This window comes from Centrocercus urophasianus, unplaced genomic scaffold (assembly GCF_019232065.1).
Source record: "Centrocercus urophasianus isolate 14NV4802_14NV808 unplaced genomic scaffold, USGS_Curo_1.0 seq_19, whole genome shotgun sequence".
Lineage (NCBI taxonomy): Eukaryota > Metazoa > Chordata > Aves > Galliformes > Phasianidae > Centrocercus > Centrocercus urophasianus.
In genome coordinates, this window is record NW_024884744.1 from 21,295,186 (window position 1) to 21,314,000 (window position 18,815).

The 18,815-nt window shown below is 45.7% G+C and overlaps 1 protein-coding gene across 4 annotated transcripts; it reads right to left on the reverse strand.

Annotated features, from left to right (window-relative positions):
• Positions 1–4,365: 4,365 nt before the first annotated feature.
• On the reverse strand, positions 4,366–18,483 carry AMMECR1L (AMMECR1 like). 4 transcript variants are annotated; one of them, XM_042820854.1, is made up of 7 exons: positions 18,410–18,483; positions 16,166–16,611; positions 11,448–11,558; positions 10,863–10,977; positions 10,133–10,223; positions 9,039–9,135; positions 4,366–7,796 (listed from the first exon to the last, which is right to left on the reverse strand). In XM_042820854.1, exons 2-7 carry the CDS (start codon positions 16,570–16,572, stop codon positions 7,685–7,687), a joined length of 933 nt encoding a protein of 310 aa, XP_042676788.1. In that variant the 5' UTR covers positions 16,573–16,611; positions 18,410–18,483; the 3' UTR covers positions 4,366–7,684. The 4 variants fall into 4 exon arrangements, 3 of the variants coding, with proteins under 3 accessions (XP_042676788.1, XP_042676790.1, XP_042676789.1); XM_042820856.1 differs by lacking the exon at positions 18,410–18,483 and adding an exon at positions 18,219–18,291; XM_042820855.1 differs by lacking the exon at positions 18,410–18,483 and having other exon boundaries at positions 16,166–17,017.
• Between the last annotated feature and the right edge of the window lie 332 nt (positions 18,484–18,815).

The window sequence follows — 18,815 nt, forward strand, 5'->3', positions numbered from 1 at the left end:
GACGCGGCGCCCGGAAGGGGAAGTCCCGGCACCCGGAAGTGCAGTGCATTGAGACCCGGCGGCCGCCAGGGGGAGCTGCGCTAACAGGAGCAGGCGGGCGTGAACGCTGCGTGTGTGGGAGGGCAGCCGGTTGTGGAAGAAGGAGATTTTAGGCCCGCAGTCTTACAAATGCACAAAGCGATGAACCGCGATCCACGAGAGCATCTGCTCCCTCCAGGGGACCGCTGAGGGAAAGCACGCTGCTCTTTCACACAGACAAAGCCAGAGGAAGAGTTGCTGTGCTCACACAGTCACACAGGCAGTAAGCGGGAGCTGCAGGTCCACCTCCTAGGTGGACAAGAGGGCCGACAGCATCCTGGCCTGCGTTAGAAATAGTGCGGCCAGCAGGAGCAGGGAGGTGATCATCTCTCTGTACTCAGCACTGGCGAGGCCACACCTGGAATACTGTGTTCAGTTTTAGGCCCCTCACCACAAGAAGGACATCAAGGCCCTGCTGTGTCCAGAGAAGTGCAACGAAACTGGTGAGGGGTCTGGAGCACAAGTCTTACGAGTAGCGGCTGAGGGAGCTGGGATTGTTCAGTCTGGAGAAAAGGAGGCTCAGGGGAGACCTCACTGCATTCTACAACTTCCTGAAGGGAGGCTGTGCTGAGGAGGGGTTTGGCCTCTTCTCCCAGGCAACAAAGAGGACCCAAGGAAGTGGCCACAAGTTGTAGCAAAGGAGGTTTAGGTTAGACATAAGGAAGACCTTTTTCTCTCAGACAGTGGTCAGGCACTGGAATGGCTGTGCAGGGAGGTGGTGGAGTCGCCGTCCCTGGCAGTGTTCAGGAGGCGTCTGGATGAGGAGCTACAAGATATGGATTAGTGCTAGTGGTAGCAGTAATGGGAGGAAGGTTGGACCAAATGATCTTGCAGGTCGCTTCCAACCTTGCGATTCTATGATTCTGTGATTCTCCACCTTAACCTGGCTGCACAGCAAAGTGCGCTGTGAACTCTATGCACCTCCGTTTTGCTGCCTTAGAATGAAGGCAGCAAACGATGTCTCCAGGAAACTACCCATGCCAACATGACATCTGTCTCACCGTGGTAAATACATGGAAGTTTGGTGGGAAGGAGCGTAGATAGCAATAGCAGCACACTCTGGAAGGGGATTTGCCTTCTTTGGGCTACCCAGGAGTAGTAGATCCCTAAAAGTTTCAGGCAGGCTAGAAATGTCTGGGTTCTTCCTGACGCTGTTGGAGGAAAGCCAGCAAAGTAATGTTTGCAGTAGTACTTTCCCTAGAGAATGCACATGAAAGTGCTCAACCAGCTTAAGACTTACAGTAATCATCTTAGCAGACTGTACAGTGTCATCCCGTGCTCTTAAAGAAATGCAGAAATAGATGGCTGGAGGATTTACTGGGATGCCACTCCTGCCCTCCTGAACTCACATCTGTGCCAGCTGCAGTGCTTCCTCTGCCCTGGGGGAGGGGCACAGCCAGTGTGAGCTCAACAGGGAGCTCCAGGATCAGATCTTAGCTCCTTAACGGTTGTTAGCTCTGCATGAGCATTGGAGAGAAGCTAACAAAACTAATTAGCTAAGGTACAAACAGAAAGATATTCAGGAAGATAGCGTGGAAATATCTCAGAACACGTAGTGAATGAGGCTATTTCAATTATGTTTACAAGAAAACAAGGAAATCCATGCCAGATTGACAAGAGAAGCCTTTTAAAATCGTTTGGCATCCCAGTGGCTTCTCACATGACCTGTCTCCTCAAAACATCATGATCTTCAAACAGTCTCAGCTTGCAGTCTCAGTTACAAATTTAACTTTTGTTGTCCACCAGTGATCTGGCCTTCTTAAGTACATGAAAACTGAAACGATTCAGGGAAAGCCACGTGCATGCAAGAGTGTGAAGGAGGCTGTGGTGGTGGGTAATGGCTCACTGTCACTGCTGTTTGGTTTTGGTCTCAGGTTTTAGACATGAGCCTATTGTTGCATAGCGTAGGGCAGAAAGTATTGACCACTGCAGGGTTTGGGACACTGGTGGTTTGTTAGATAGACCCACTACAGCAATTTCTTCCTTCCTTCAGTTTGAAAACAGACCCACTAACAACCGACTGCATGAACACAGCTATTCACACACACAAAGCAAAACAACAAAAAAACCCAAACACCTTTAGCTAAACATCTCTGTGTGTGTAAATTATAGGGACACCTAATAACAAATACGTTCCATTATCAGTGTCAATGTCTTTTGTGATGTCTTTCCTTCCAACTCACCGGCACAGCAGGCCTTTTCTTCCTAGCAGCTCTGAAGCTTTGTGGCAGTGATTATTTACCCTGTGTGCATGGCAGTGACTGACTTTTTTTTTTAGAAAGCAGGTTTTGACTGGAGGTAGTAAGATAGAACACTGAGACCTTAATCTCTTCTCATTGTCAGCAACATTTCTAACATGCTACATCAAAATCCATGAGCAAAATCCACGCTTAGAAAAATTGCTATCAAAATAGCCATTATTGCACAAGATTGACATGTTTTTTTAATGTGTTCTTGAAGTATAAATATCCAAAGTTTTCATATAATCTCACTTCCATTTATCGATTCCTTTTAAAATCATTTAATAAAAATACAGTGAATGAACGTAAGAGTGATACAAAATTACCTTCATACCCCCAAATGATAACCATCTGGGTGCAAAAGTGGCTTTGACACAAGGTCGATTTTTAAATACATACACGATACCCCACCATGCTCTGACCTGGTTGTGCTGTCTGTAATTCAGTGTGAGAGCAACACTCACCACACGTATGGGTCAGTGTGCACATGAATGGCATTGAGTAATGTGCTCTGGCTTTAATTGCTGTCTTTGAGACACAGCATTTCTCAATCATAATTCAATACTTCATATGAACTCAGTTCAAAAATAAATTTGTGTTTTCTGCTAGGAATAAAAAGGCTCAAGTGTTATTCAGCTGAAATATCTTGTAGAGATTTCCCCCAGGCGTTCTGTCATTTGTTTTTAGAGTTTTTATCTAAATGCCTCATTAATTGTCTCTTCTTTTTTTTTTTTTTTTCAAGCAGAAGTAAAACCAGAAGGAAGTGCTTTTTGGAGAGCAATCCTGGTATTCCAGTGCTGAGCTCGGGTGGAACTATTTCAGCACTTCCTTCTGCCTGAGCTCACCTCACTGAGGGTTCCTGCAGCCGTGGAAGCAAAGTGCAGACAAGAATCATTGATGGCAGACACTGGCCAAAGACTTTCACAACTGCTTCACTGTGAAACCAGAAGAAAAATTAAGTAAGGAAAAACATATATGCCATAAAATGATACAAAAATAGATCAGTGTACTCTGGTTTAAAAAAGCAGCTGAGAAAGTACCACCGATAGCTTATCGGGGCACGAACAGCAGCAGTTGCTGGCTTTGTGCTTGACTTCAGGACGTACAAATCACTTGTAGTTCACTGTAGCTGCAGACTCCTTAACTCACTCCTCACAGAGCATAAGGGACTTGCAAAAAATAAATTCTTGCATTATCTTAAATCTTCCCAGGAAACGTAATTGCTAAAGTGCATACTTTGGAGTTGCCCTAAAGCAAGCAAGCTTCTTGGGCATATTCAACTCAGAACTGCTCTCCCTCTTCAGGTACATAGTTTATTGATTTCTTTTTTCCTCTTACACTCATTCCTCCCTGATACCAGGGCTGCAGCTCCTGAGAACCACCAGTGTGAAACACAGGACCTTGAACTACACTGTATCTGCCCCATGTCAGTCAGCAGTGACAGCCTGTCAACGTACAGAAAAATATCTAAACCAGAGGTAAGCAAAAAGCCAGATGTCTTTGTTTGTACTATCCTGTCCCAAAGGGTCATTTCAATATTTTGTAAGAATCTAGAAATACATTCTCCTTTTTCCCAAAATAAAGTTTGTTTATATTTAAGATCACTCCAGGACCTGTAAAGTACATATCATCTCTTTTTTCTTTAAATCATTTTAAAAGACCAAACCCAAAGAACACTTAGGGTACCACAATCCATGATTTCTAGCGTGCTACAGAATTCAGCATCCATGGGCTCTGTGTTCCACCCTCAGGACAACTAATGGAGCTGTCATCGAGTCAGTGTTATTTTGGAATGCACTCTTTGCTGTATTGCTATTAGCAGAATAATTCTAGTACTTGTGGTTAATTTTCCTGCCATTTCTCCTCGCTTCTCCTAGCAAGCCTGTCCTTATGTTTCCAGACAGCTATGATAGCAGTTTGGCGACTCCCCTGGTTCTGACCATGTAACAGGCTTGGTATTTATACACACAGTGCTTTGTAGATGAGAAAGATGTTATCATATCCCATAAATGCTGCAAGAAACTGTATAAAGAGGACAATACCAACATTTTTTTTTTTCCCATTATGATTTATTCTCTACAATACTTCATTAGAGGATAGAGTTCAATTATTTACACTCAGAAGTTATTATATAGGTAGGAGGCAACCAAGTGTAATACAAAGAATTGGTCTGACATCTGCACTGAAGGTCAAAAGAGGTCTCCTGCTTTAAGGAAATAAATTAACCCCAAAATAACTCAAAACAAAATGACATGTAGTTTCCAGAATACAAACAGAAAACAGCACTAATAGTCAGTGAAGATTGCAGATGTAGGTTAATGTACTATGAAAACAAATTATCCTGTGCAAAGGTTAAAACGATCTCTTAGATTTCTTACAGAATTTGTCTTTATTTCTTATAAATTGTAGATATGTGATATTTTGACCATAAAACCTTCCCAGACTGAAGTGATCTCAGTTGAGATTGACTATTAAACATGAAAAGAAGTAGTTTAAGAACCTCACAGCGGAAACATTCCAACACTGACAGACTCCAGTGATCAAAGACATTCTCCTGCATTTGCTGTAAAACAAAGACAATTCGTACTTGCAGTGAGATTATTTCTCAGCTGTGGCTGTCATGAGAATAAGCCCTTCTAGACCAAAAGGCACTTGCTTCTAAGGATGAGTTAAATCCACATCAAACCAGGTGACAATTGCTTTACAGGGAGTAGTTCTAAACTGCTGTCCCCAAAAAGTAACCACAGAAAAAATGTTGAGTCACTGATTTTTGTTACCTCCATCTGGAGGCAAATCAAAGTGCATTTTGTTTCTAGTTCTCTCCTTTCATCCTTACGCATAGCTGCCACGTAATGATCTAGAAATGGGATTATTTCCCGAGACCACCTGTCCTTGTCATACATTTTTCTGAGCTAATTTCACTAAGTCGACACACTTTTCAACTGATTTCATAGCTGGACCCTTATGGGACTAAAGCTGAGAGGGCCTGTTTCTAACACAGCAGACCAGTGGTTCTGATTTGCTAGCTTCTCTTCTCACTGCAGCAAGACAAGAACACAGTACGTATTTAGAGGCTTTTTTGTTGCTGTTTTTTTAATCCAGACTGAACAGGGAAATGGAAGTGGGAGAGGATAAGGCTTCCCCAGTGCCAAACCACCCAGCCCACCTCAAGCTTATTCAACCATGTCACTCAACCCGAGAATTCTGTTCTTTAAAAAGGACAGCTGACCTTCCCCATTCCACCCCTTCGTCATCCCCTACTCCAATAAAATGAAATCAGGAAAACACTGTACACTGGTGAAGACGCAGAACAGGGCAAATGCTTGAAAAAGAAAAGAAGAGTTGAGAAGCCTGGCACTATATGCCTGCATGACCAGTCTCACTGAGCGTGCTCAGGGGTGAAGTTTTAGCACCATTTTTTTTGCTCTTTTTAAACCTTTATGAAATTAAATTCTAACATAGAACACTTGAACAGTAATGAGTGTAGCCCTATGTATCGTACTGTTTGACAGCTGAACGGTGGTGAATGGTATTGTCCAGAGCTGACCCCGTCCTCCCTCATCACTCCAGGGCACCTGGGAGAGTAATTACAAACTCCTCGAGTTCGTAACAAGACCGATTTATTCTCAGCTGCAGGAAATGGCAAAACAATCCCTTCATCTTCAATTGCTCTTCAACAGCATCGCAAGGGAAAAGCGGCAATTTATAAAAACGACCCAGTACAGGAGGAAAGCTGGGTCAGTATTGCACAGTTATCCAGAACAGGGCTCCCTCCTTTCCCTCACGTCTCTCTCCCCCCCGGCAGCAGGAGGACAGGACACCACCGTGAAGCAAAACCACCCAGGCTTGTTTTCTTCTCTAGGACCAGAAAGAGCAGCAGCACGCAGTCCTGAGCTTCCTACCAGCCTTTTCCCTGCCTCGCCAGGGGTGAATTTCAGGCTCAGAACAGCAGCCAATTTTAAAAGCCATTATTACCACACACAAGCAAACTCTAAAGGTACGTGTGACCAAATAGCCACCACTCTGTTATACACTTGTATTTTCTTTCCTGATCATTGCTGACCCTCCAGAAATGTTTTCGAATTGTTGGAACTCCAGTAACTTCATTGACAGTGTCCCTTAACAACACTGCCAGACAACTGGAGAACACATCTTCCTCTTAGAACAGAGTATTTCTTGCAGTCAATGACAGGAGAAGAAATACAAAGTGCACGTGAGTGTCATACAGTTTAGGGTTTCCCCACTCATTGCCTTGATGTGGTAATGAAAGAGCTGTACAATATATGACCAGCGAAACTACACAGCTTCATACAGCAGGCCCACCATAGATCAGAATACTGACAAATCTCAAGATTGATAGTCACACTAGAGAAAGTGGCTGTCCTATGAAAAGGAAGGTCCCCAAGACAGTTTTCTAAAGAAATTTCAGTCACTTGTCTCCCTTTGTATGACTACAGTCTATTCCCTGCCAACCCCTCCCCATCCCCAGTCAGGCTCTCTTAAAAATTCTTGACACAAAACAGGGCAGTAACAGCAAAGACTGTCCAGGGTACACTCAGGTTACCTTGTCCTTCATGTACGCAGCATGACAATTTGCACTCCTACAGGCAAAACTGCATTCTATTTCATAGCAGGCTACATTACAAAGCACCACCTAAAAAACCCAGCGAACTGTAAACCAAAAGGAGTTCTAGGGAATCCATCTACAGCGGGATCTGAGAATTAGAGCCTTCCAGGGCTTACTTAAATAACAGATTCATCCGCAATACCACCCACAGGATTTTCACATCTTTAAATGCTTTCTGTCTGTGAGGATGGGGTGCTATCCAGCTGTTCAACCCTCTCTGTATTGTAACGTCCACCTGTGATGCGCGGGGACAGCAATCAGCTCTTGGTGCACAACAGATACCAGAGGTTAAAAAAAATTAAAAAGAACCTAAAAAATGTTTTATTGGACTCCGTTGCCCAGGCTGCCAGGGGAATGCTCCTACTTGATCTGGGGGGCTTCCATAAGGAACAACTCAAGCTTCCAGAGTGTCGGTAACAAACGCAAACAGGTCGCTCTGAAGTGGCGCTTTCACTCCTAGAGGTCTTCTGCACCTCACGACAGTTCGTAGGCATGGAGCTCCAATCCAACTAAATCCCCACTTGGAGGGAAGGCTGAGATAAGGCTTGGGCCCCTGAAGTTCTGTCACGCTCTCATCCTCCCCCCAGGTCAGCTGGAAGGCAGACTTGGCAACGGAAGCTAGCATCATAAAATGGTGCAGTAATAGAAGTAACTGGACCAGGAAGAAGAGGCGTCTGCCCCGATGATGTCGTAGCCATTGGCAGCAACTGGGGGGTGGGACTGGTCATGCAGCCGTGTGTCAGGAGTAATGATTGTAGAGGGGAGGGGCATGAAGAGTGCCATTCTGGAAACAATGCTGACGAGAGGCCATGTATTCCGCGTAACTGATTGTCACCTTCTCACTGCGGTACCTGTGGACACAGCATCAGAATAAAAAATGGCAAGAGATCACGCCGCATGCACTGGATTAAATACGTTCATCCCATGTCACCTTCTGGATCATCCCCAACAGTGAGGAGACACCCCTAGCTTCAACAGCTACTTTGCTTTCCGTCACCTTATGCAATAGCCTGGATAAACTTTACAAGCTTTATTTAGCTTTACTGTGCCAAAAGTTGAGCTCCGTTCAAGATAATCATAACAAAGAGGACTCCTGAAGTGGCATACAGGAAACAAATGATCAACTTGTATTCTTTCTTATCTACTTCCTGCAGAGAAAAAAAAATGGGGGCATGAAGAATTTGCTGGAAGCAAAGACTCAAAGTTTCAGAGACTAAACTAGCAGCGTTCAAGTATTATTTACTTGTTGGTTGACGTTCATACTTGAAAAGCTAGTGAAAGCAGAGCTGGGTGAAAGGAGATGTATTACAGAGTACGTGTCACTCAGTCCATGTTGTACAAACAGAATTCACAAAACGTGAAGTCCCTTCTGAGAGACCCAGAGGCACTTGTAACACACTGCACGAAAGAACTTCAGAGCAGCTGTGAATTACACTGAGTCGCTTCCTCCTGGATACATCTCCTACTGCCTATACCACCTTCTAATGAAAAACTTCATCCTATCCTCTCATTAAAAGACAAAACAAAAGAGCCTGAAACCTACCCACCTCTTTTCCTCCAGAGGTGAGGAACGAGACAAATTACTGTGTTTCCACACAAAACCCGAATGTCCAAATTTTTATTAACAAGGGGAGTTGAAAACAACAGCTGGGAGTGTAGGAAAACAAGCAAACTCTAAAAATCAGCCAGATGTGAGCATGGTTTGGCTGGAAGACAAATCACCTCCATTTATCACCTCCAAACAGCTACACCCTCCACTGATCAGTGTGTTGAGAAAAGGAAGTCTGTTGTGAAAATACTGAAGAATCAACCTTTTAATAAACCTGCAGCGTTCTGCTTCCTTTGATCTCATGACTGCACTGAAAAGTAGCGAGAGCTTTCTCACAGTTCTAACCTCAATCCTGCAGACTGAAGACGTTGCACTTCATTCCATACGCATCATCTGCCTAACATGTAGAATTGATTTTGTCTTTCAGCCTCTACCTATCTCCCGATAGAAGCCTGAAGACATACATACACCTGGCCCAAATAAATTGAATCATCCACAAAACGCCATGAAATAAAACTTAAAGGCAACAAATACATCACCTTACCTGGTGAGCTTAATCGTTTTCCTAAAGTCATTGGTAATCGGAGCCTTAAAGCCACCTTTCCTGAGTAAGGAGTCTATGGTCTGGATCTGATCCCAGTCTGATGAAAAAGAAACACAAGGGATACTTTTCAACATAAAAATGACGTCTGAAGAAAAGAGGAGATGCATTAAAAGGCCGCTAGAGAAGCAAACAACTAAACAGGAAATTCTGAACTTTAGAAATGCCAGTGCCAAACTGGGCATACACGATCTTATGCATGCACATTACCTGCACATGCCAATCCCTTTTAACTCATATTTGAACTGCAGTGGTCTATAAAAACAGTAATCCCATTTTTTCCATATGACCTCTCTTCTTACAAAGGTCCGTGCCTTGCCTCTGTTGCAGAGACGCCAGACTGTTTTATCACGTGCCACTCAGTTTTAGCTCTTAAGACTTAAAGTAAGGTAATACTTAGCTTTACACAGACAAATTGGGATCAGCCTGATGCTCTAGTGATAGCACAGTGCACTGCTATGTGAGAGATCAGAGTTAAAATTCCTACCTTAGTCTTTTGCCCCAGAGCCAGGAGGATGCGACCACTCCACTCTGCTAGGTGGAGGAAAGGAGGCAATATTTTGAGCAGTTACCATGGTGACCACTACTATATTTGAGTGGGAAGTGTGCTCCAGAGGGGCCCTGTTTCCTGCCCTCATCTGGAGGATGCTACTTTAGCAACAATGAGGAGGAAAGGAACTCTCCTGTTGGTACTGTGCAGTCTGCAGTTATCCTAGTTGGTGGAAGAAACATAGAAGAGGAAAGATGCAATGCTAAATGAAGCTGGAAGTTCCATATTTTGAGATCCTCTATTTCTTAAGCCCTAAAACATTTTTTTTACACTAAGATAAAACTGTGCACAGATGTGGGATGAGAGAAAGGCCAGATGAAAGCCCAACAGCAGCTGTATCAGGTGTCAGTTATCCAGATTAAGCCTGGTGGATCCAAGGCACCACTACGAGGAGACCATTGCAATCCAAACCCAAAATCCACAGATCTATGTTACCCAATTCTGTGACACAGCATACTGACATCTTTAGCTGTCATCTCAAACCCACCTTGTTCCTTAGCAACCTCAGGTAAATACGTGGCTGTGCGTTTGACACCTTTCTCATTGATGAACTCTATTCTGATCCCATGGATCCCAACCTATAGATGGAAATGAATAGCCAAATAAGAGGTGTTTGCTACTATGACCACAGTTAATGATTGATTTTTCATTCATGCAACACTGTGCATTTCTCTACCACTGGCCTCCCTGCCACCTCTCCAAAAGAAAGTCTTCTCAGAAGTCTGGCTGTTTGCCATCTCTCACACTGGTCCAGCAAGACAAGAATCTAACAAAGACTCGTATCTAAGCTAGCCCAACCACAAAGTCTATTCATAAAAATATTCCTTGAGCTAAGCATACTTCTATATAAAATGTCACAAACATGTTTCTTATATGTCAGGTTTTAACTATCTTTTATTCCTGATTTCTGTTTACAGCATCCAAGCACTTCCCAGGCTTTTACATATATATATATATGCACACACCTAAACCTACTTCCTATTGGACCAAATCCATAAAATACTTTCTTTGCCACTTGTACTGCCATTCAGATCCCCTCCCAACCAATATCATACTATCAGCCCATCATCCTCCTCCCTTCTAGTTTCCCAGCCCCACGTTTCTATGCCCAGTTTGGTTCCCCATACACCCCTGTAACGAAGGAGACACATCACTATGTACTAACCCGAACCCGAACGGAACGAGTGATGCAGAGTTCCAAATGCACCTGTTCTCACCTCCCAGTCCAAGTAGTCACTGGCATCCTCAAAGTTAGTGAGGAGGGAGACAGAGCAGAAGAGTTTGGGCAGCTCCTCGCGGGTCAGGGGTGGAAATCGGCTGTCCTTAAGTGCACTAAGGGAAGAGAAGATATACTGACTAATCTGAACGCTCAGTGAAACCCTCAGATGCTCAGCTGTGCCTTGTAGATTATACCTCTGTGAAATCTACTTTTTTAATTTGCCACTGCAGATAAAGTGATTTGCACCTATTCATGACTAGTTACAAGCCTCCTGATGCTGTCTTCCACTTACTGCCAGTGGAGAGAAGTCAGGGGCCACATGACACATCAAAACTCCTAGTATGTAAGACAGATTCAACGTTAGCTTTAAACTGTTGACCAGAATTCACCTGGTGCAAATCTGTTCCCCTACATCCTGATGCATTACCTCCCCCTAAATATCACACAATTCTCATGTCGAATTTGCCGTGAAGTGTATTAAAATTAACTATGTTAACCTAATAAAATGACTTAACTTTGAATCCTCATAGATCCTCAGCAAGTTAAACTACTTTCAGGTCTATTTGATTTTCAACATAGTTACCTGGTTAATGTGTATTCCCTGAGTCCTGAGTGAAGGTTCATGGCTGAAAAGGTCCCAATACAGCCACGAAGCCGCTTGTCTCGCCCCGTCTTCCACGTCACAAAGAGTGGACTGGAAAGGCAAGAAACAAGAAATACTTCACTCTCCAGGGACAGACCTTTCAGGGGAAACAACAGGTACAGAAGAGCATGTATGCACACGCTTCCTTTCTCATCCTCTCTGCAATAAATCCTATCAGGCATGCCTTCTCAACCAGCCGCCTAGCAATATAAATGAAAAAGACATTTCCAAATGCAAAATACTTTTCTCCGCACTCCTTTCCAGCACACTTCCTTATCTCCACCAGCACCTTCCTTTCTAGACTACACAATTTTCTGATGAGTAAGATTTGACCCCACTCACTAAGCTCTATGAGGAACAACCTCACTTACCAGCATCTGGTAGCCTACATGACAACCAAAACTCATACAGGAGATGAAAATTAGATTACTCATTTGTAGCACCTCTGAAAATGAAAGACCTTGAATGGTTTGCATTCCACAGACCATCAGTAATTCAGGTTTGCAAGAGAAGAATAAAACCACTGCATTGTTCCAACCCCAAAATGCATTTTCCCCATCTACTCATAGATTTACAGGCGTAACAGTAGATTCTCGAAGTCAGCAGGCTCATTTCAATCTATTAAGCCAACAGCCACAATAAAACCCTCAGAAAACATGGAATTTTTAACAACAATATTCAAAAGAGCTCTGCAAAGACGTAAACAGATAAAGATGGTGAATACCAGGGGCAAAAAGTTCACTTGTACAGAAGGGAGTGAAATTGCAGACAGCTGGAGAGAGAAACAGGAAAGAAAGGATAATGGTGGCTGAAGCTCTACAAAAATGTTGGAACAGCTGGAAAATCGTGCAAGGCAACTGATGATGCTGATCTAATGGTAAAAACAGGGTAACTGAGCTTACTTGTTATATTACAGAGTATCGAATGCAAGAAGTGGTCACCCAGAATTCAAACGAACCCAAACGTAAGGGAGAAAGTTGGTCATCAGTGATACCAAACGTGTGGATTCCTACTGGACTTCATGATGATACGACAGGAAAATGCACAATGTTAAGAAAAGCTTCTTCTGAAATCAAAGAGGTATTACCAAGAGTTCCAGAACTCAGGTAGAGCTCCTGAAGACAGGACTGATTCTACATCCAAGCAGACGCATTACGTTTCCTCAAACTCTTGAAGCAACGCATTTTTGCAGTAAATGACACAAAAAATACGGAGGGATTCTGTTTGGATAGCAAAATCAGCATGGAGAGGGGATGATTTCTCAAACACAGGCAAACAGATAAAAAAATCAGAACCTTTTACGACTCGCAGTGACAAAGCAATGTCCAGCGCTGTTACCTGGAGCAACAACAGAACCACAAAACCAGATCACAGCACAGACCCAGCATTCAGGATCTAATTACCAGCTGTGACCAACAGCAGAAATGCCACCCTAAAGAGCAAACAGGCTTTAGGAAGTACTTTGCCCACAGAGGAAATGGAAACATTCTCCAGCAACCATCAGCCACCTCGTGGCTCTGTGATCGAGGAGGGGAGTTACTGCTCTCATTTTCCAACGACACTTCAAGGTATTTTCAGGATATCATTCCTCTCTATTTTCATCCAACCACCATATGTTGAAACAGAAAACAGACACAGAGCTAAGGAAATACATGACAAAGCTTACAGTTAAAAAAAAAAAGGCAGTGAGCTTACAGAGGAGATTTCTGAGACTCATTATTGTCACAAGCTCGGTGAGAATTTAGCTTAATCTAATTAAACTTTTGGAACAATTACTTCGCCCAAACAGAAGAAAAGGAAGGGAGAAGATGAAAAGCACTGCTGACAGAATACAAATGTAAATTCCTTCTCTTCTTGGATTCACATCACAGGTTCACATTTCCAATTCACCTCTTTCCACTTTAAAAAAGTTTCCACTGAGCTGCGACACGGCTTTCTACAACTATAATAGAAGAGATATTACCAAGAAGGACAAGATAATTACATCCAGGAGGCCATCATATTTTTAAAAAAATCTCATTTTTAACAGGTTTTGACCGTGGTCATAACAACCGAGGCATAAACAACGTGTCTCGTTTCAAACAAGTTGATAAAATTGCACTGTTTTAGTTCTTCACCGTATAAAAGACATTTCTTAATGTGAGGAATAAATGCTTTTAGCAAATTACAGGCACTGACGACAGGAATTGTTCTACAGCCCATTCCAGAAAAGTGCCTTTCCTTTACATCTTCAGAGAAATCTCAATAATCTTTCACCCACAGTCACCCAAGAGTATTTTCTGATCCTCTGCAGCCATACCCCCATGAGATCAGGGCAGCCACTTCCCTCTGGCCACAGCTCCCTATCCATGCACTGTGCTCTGAGCAGGCTGTGCTGAGTGCAGGGCAGCTACAATGGGAGTTAAAGTAGCAAAACGTGGGATGTTGGAAGCAGTATGGAGCTCCCATTACAGAAAGAACTGTTGTAGTACAGACGTCACAATGCATGTATGTTATTTTTCCTGCATGGCAACTAGGAACTCGCACGGTTTTGTTCTGAAAACAAAACAAAAGTCCTGAAGTCAAAGAAGGAAGCAATTAACTATTTCAAAACCATCATTTTCTCAGTAAGTTGAATAACAAAGGCAGTATTTTCTTTGTTTGCCGAGTTAATGCAGAGCTGACCGATTCTTGCAAGCCACCTTTTCTACACCCATCTGCAAATGTCTGTTAGTGTGTGTACAAGGTGCTGTGCCCCACAGGAACCCATCAGCACCACCACAACCACCCACGTGTGCACCTACCCTCCCTGGATGACCAGCATTTCCAGCTGATTTCAGACCATAACAGTTACAGTTACGACATCACACTCCTTATTCAGGATCCCAACCATCACAAGCACTGCCTTGGGGGTTCAGCTCCGAAAGATCTGCTGTCTGAGAAACAGCTCAGGAGAAAGCTGGGCAGCTCTCTGTTCCTTCCATCAGCATTCTGCTTCTTGTCTCTCCCGAGAGACTTCTGCTGGATATATCTTTGGTTTTGCTGGAGCGATGATTTAAAGGCCTTCAAATTTATCAGCGCTGGAACGCTCAGTGAATTTTAACTTCTCAAATGGGGGCTCACAATTCAAACAGCCAACATTTCTGAAACAAGGCCCCTTGTGAAACTCATCAACAGAAAAGTGATCTAATGCCAAAAAAATGAAGCCATATAAAAATAATCTCTTACTGATTACGGAACAGAATGCCACCACCTTTGCATTTCAAGCAACAAAATGAACAAATCATGCTCCTTTTAGAAAACAACAATTAGTTCAGGTATGAGAAACATCAGCAGACAGATTTCAGTCTGGGGATGCCCTGCAGCTATTCTGTACTCCAATCCAGAGTCTGTCTCCATTCACTTGTTCTTACAACATTAAACAGCTTAGCCTGCAGTAGCATTCAGAGCATGTACCGATAATCCTGCTGGGATAATAACTGCATGGATACACAACCTACATCCACGGTGACAGCCAGTGAGGTGGGGAGATGCTCACTGCAAGGAAAAGTCCTTGACCTCTTTAAGCTGCTGTTCCTTTACATCAGTTTAAAATTCACTCATTTAAATTAAGGGTGGCAACACCTTCCTATTTGATCTGTTGTTCTGGAGGCGGCCCCTTGAGGGGCATCAGAAGTTCTATTTGCCATTGATGTTTTCCACATAATTCTTCATCCAAACATTTTAATGACATTAACATTTCCACACCCACACATTCAACCTTCAGATAAGCATTAGGTAAATTGCACCAAAGAGAAATGCCATGTAACTTTCAGAAATCCTGCTCCTTGCTTCTTCTCATACCCATCTCCTTTCTTCTTAACCTTGCTATCATCCTTGAAAGTGAACTCCCAATTTTTCCCCATATTGTCCAGCCAGCACCATCTCAATAATTGTCAGATTTCAGTTCCACAGCTTGAAAATGTTCGCTTCCCCTCCCTACTAAATCCATTAGCTTGGGTAACAGAACACACCCTTGTGTGTGTCCTTGTCCAATTCTCTCTAGCTCAGCTGCTGTTTTGGGATCAGCCAGAAACTTGCTTCAACTGCTTACTTCACTCCTTTCCCAATCCGTCAGCAGAAGAAAGTCCCTTCCCTCATCCTCAGTGCCTGGTATCAGAGGCAGAACACTCTTCAAATTAATTACTTTATTTCGTTGCTTTCTGTCAACTGTTTAATTTCAGCTTCAGTTGTTTCAGTAGAATTTTATTAAGGCATGGTGTGGTTAATTACTTGCAGAGCAAGAAGCCTTATAACAAAGAGAGCCAACAGCAGCAGTGTTATCACGAGGTGGACCTGCACTCCTCAATAAAAGCACGGATGGCCTCATGCAGTGCGTCAGACCACGAGCCAAAGCAGCACCGTAACTCCTCACATCCCTGCCCAGCTTGCCTCTAAGACTAGTCCTATTCTCACGTGAACACCATGCCAGAGCTCCACTCAAATCCACCAACTTCAACGGAGTATCTTTACTCTCTCACCCAGCTACAGGGCATCCTTCCTGCGCCTGGTAGGCTGAGCAGAACGTCCCCTTCCTCCCTCTCCCCAGAGGAAACCCAGCCGCCCCCCCCGGCACCCCGACCCCATCACAGCTCTGAGCGCTGCTTCCTCCACTTTCCTCCCGCACACAATTTACTCACTAGGGGTCATTGGTAAATCGAGGAAGTCGTGGCTGAGGGAAACCGTAGAGATGACAGTAGAGTACATCGAAGCAGTAGCAGCACATCTCCGCTGTCACCACCAGGTTCTTGGTGCTATTGGCAGTTCCATTGGGCCGAGTAAGCGGGCTCAGAGCTCCTGAAGTGGGATTCATTCGAGTAATTGGGGAATTTCCTGGGCCCAAAGTCAAGTCAGATACGTTCTCCCTTCCATTATTCCCATCTGTGTGCTGGTGGTTCTGAAGAGGACCTGAACTGGAGCCTGGTACAGTTGTGGCCTGATTCCCATGACTGTGCGTTCCGCTCCCAGACAACTTGGGCTTCTTTACCCCACAACAGCCAGCTGCCAGCTTGGGCTCAAGGGGAGGAACACAGCGTCTTTTTCCCATCCTGCTTCAAAACTTGCTGCCTGAAGCACTTGCAGAACCCTGGAAAGGAGGAGGGAAATAAAATAAGCACTACACAAAATAGTTTCTAGTGGAAAACCAACAGCTGCTTCTTTGCCTATCAAAGTTGTCAGCTTTGCTTTTCCAACAAAAAGCAGAAGAAAATCCCTCCAATGTGCAACTTGCCCCATGCCTCTAACACAGAGGGAAAACCAATCCAAGCAAGCAGAATAAGTACATCTACATGTGAATCAAGAGTAATAGACAGGAGGAAATTGTGCTTCTGAGCTGTTGGGACAGTTTGCCAAACACTTTGAAAATAGGCAGCTCATCACAAAAACAAACACCGCAACAAAAAACAACCACACCACCAGAACCAGCCTTCCCATAAAGGGAGGGAAGCTGGGAAGAGTGAAAGGGGAAGGAAAAAAAAAAAAAAAAGAAAAGGAAAAAAAAAAAAAAAGAGAGACTTGAGACTATACATCTCATTCAATAATCTTGCAGATCACCCATTCCCTCCAGATAATGGCTACACCAATGGCAAACTGCTCCACAGCCACGGCTGCACCTCCCTTCCTCCTTCAGCAGCAGGGTGACAACTCCTTTGGCCTACACCCCAGGGTTTGGGCTCCCAGGGCTGCTGCCCTCACTACAAAGCAGCCCAAGCAGGGCACAGGGAAAACTACGAGCTCTGAACAACTGCTCTGTGAAGAACAGACTGCTGCCCAGACCCCAGGAGCCAGCACCTGCGTTAGCTTTCTAGGAGTAATGAAATCGGCAGCGCCCAGAAGCAGACAGACGAGGTCAAGATACACAGGAGAGGAAGAGCTGAAGATAAGCACAGCCTGAAAGGAGGGAAGTGGTAAGTGCAGAAAGCAGATACGTGCATAGAAAAAGCAGAACTGATAGAGAACACCAACTCAGACAGCACGAGAAGGGATGGGACAGAGGGAGGAAAGCATATGCAGATTCTCAAGGACCACACATCCAGCGGAGGAATTTATTGACTGTAATGCCGCCATCACTGTGAGATCTGGGCGCACAAAGGGAAAAACAGACCCCTATTTATCAAACAGGGCTAAAAGAGCCGACGTCAAAGTCACACAGAGTACCACGAAGACCTGGAAGTCACATCCAGCTCCTGGAGCACCAGGCTGCTGCCTCAAGCACCGCATCGCCCATCTCTCAGCTGTTCCAAATAACTCATTTGCGAACCCAGAGCCCTTACAGGGGAAACCCCAAACCCACACAGACGCACAGCAGTCCCTGCCCCGGCAGCTCCCTTCTGTGCCGCTGCCACATCGCCGGCTGCACCCGGCAGCTCCCCGGCACGGCGGCAACGGGACGCGCGGAGCGACAGATGTTCGCTCTGCCTAAAAAACCCTCGACCCGACCTTTTCCAAGGATAACCCGCATAGGGCACGGCGACCTAAAGGAGCCACCCCGCTTCCTCCGAGCTCTGCCTCGGGGACCGAAGACAACAAACAGGAAGAAGAAAAGTTGTGCCGCCGCAGCCAAGGCAGAGCGGCTCAGCCGGTCCGCACACGGCAAAGCGCCGCGCCCGCCCTTCGCTCGCTCGCTCCTCGTCGAGCACCGGCGCTGTCCCGGCAGCGGGCTCGACCCGAGCCAGCCCCCCGGCCCCGCCTCACCCCTCCCGGAGGGCGGCACGGAGCCGCACACAGACGGACCGCCGGACCTCGCCGGGCCCACGGCGCGGCGGACGCCGGCCTGCGGAGCTCCCGGCTCCAGCCCGGCCGCTGCGGGGCGCTGTGGGACGCGGCCCCGGTGCCGGGCGGCCCTCCCCAACCTCGCGGCAGCGGCGGCGGCGGCGGCTGCCCACCTCCTGCCCCGTCCCGGGCCGGGCGCGCTCCGCCTCTCCCCTCCTCAGCCCAATCGCCGCCGCCGCTGCTGCCCCGCCGCCGCCGCCGCCGCCTGCCCCGGCTGCCGCCTCATGGAGCCATGGGCCCTGGCGAGGCTCCCCAGAGAAGCGGGCCCGGCGGGCGTGAGGGCGGGCAGGACCCGCCGGGAGCCGCGCTTCCCGGGGCCGGCGGCAGCGAGGGGAGCTGGAGGACTGGAGCGAGGCCGAGGGAAGGTCCTCCGCGCTCCCGGCAGCCTCCTCCCCGCCTGTGAGGTAATGAGGGAAAAATGCACATAGTCCGCCAGCTTCCCGTCGGCCCCGCGGCAGCGGAGCAACCATAGAGAACAGAGGGCGCTCTGCCCGCCTCATAACCATAGATACGCCGACT

What these genes read in the sequence shown, in the direction of transcription:
- AMMECR1L (XM_042820854.1), bottom strand. Translation starts at nt 16,572, where the DNA reads ATGGGAAAAAGACGCTGTGTTCCTCCCCTTGAGCCCAAGCTGGCAGCT. An exon ending in GTGACTACTTGGACTGGGAG is followed by an intron (nt 10,224 to 10,862) that starts GTGAGAACAGGT and finishes TTCCATCTATAG; the next exon opens with GTTGGGATCCATGGGATCAG. An exon ending in TGAGGTTGCTAAGGAACAAG is followed by an intron (nt 9,136 to 10,132) that starts GTGGGTTTGAGA and finishes CTTTTTCATCAG; the next exon opens with ACTGGGATCAGATCCAGACC.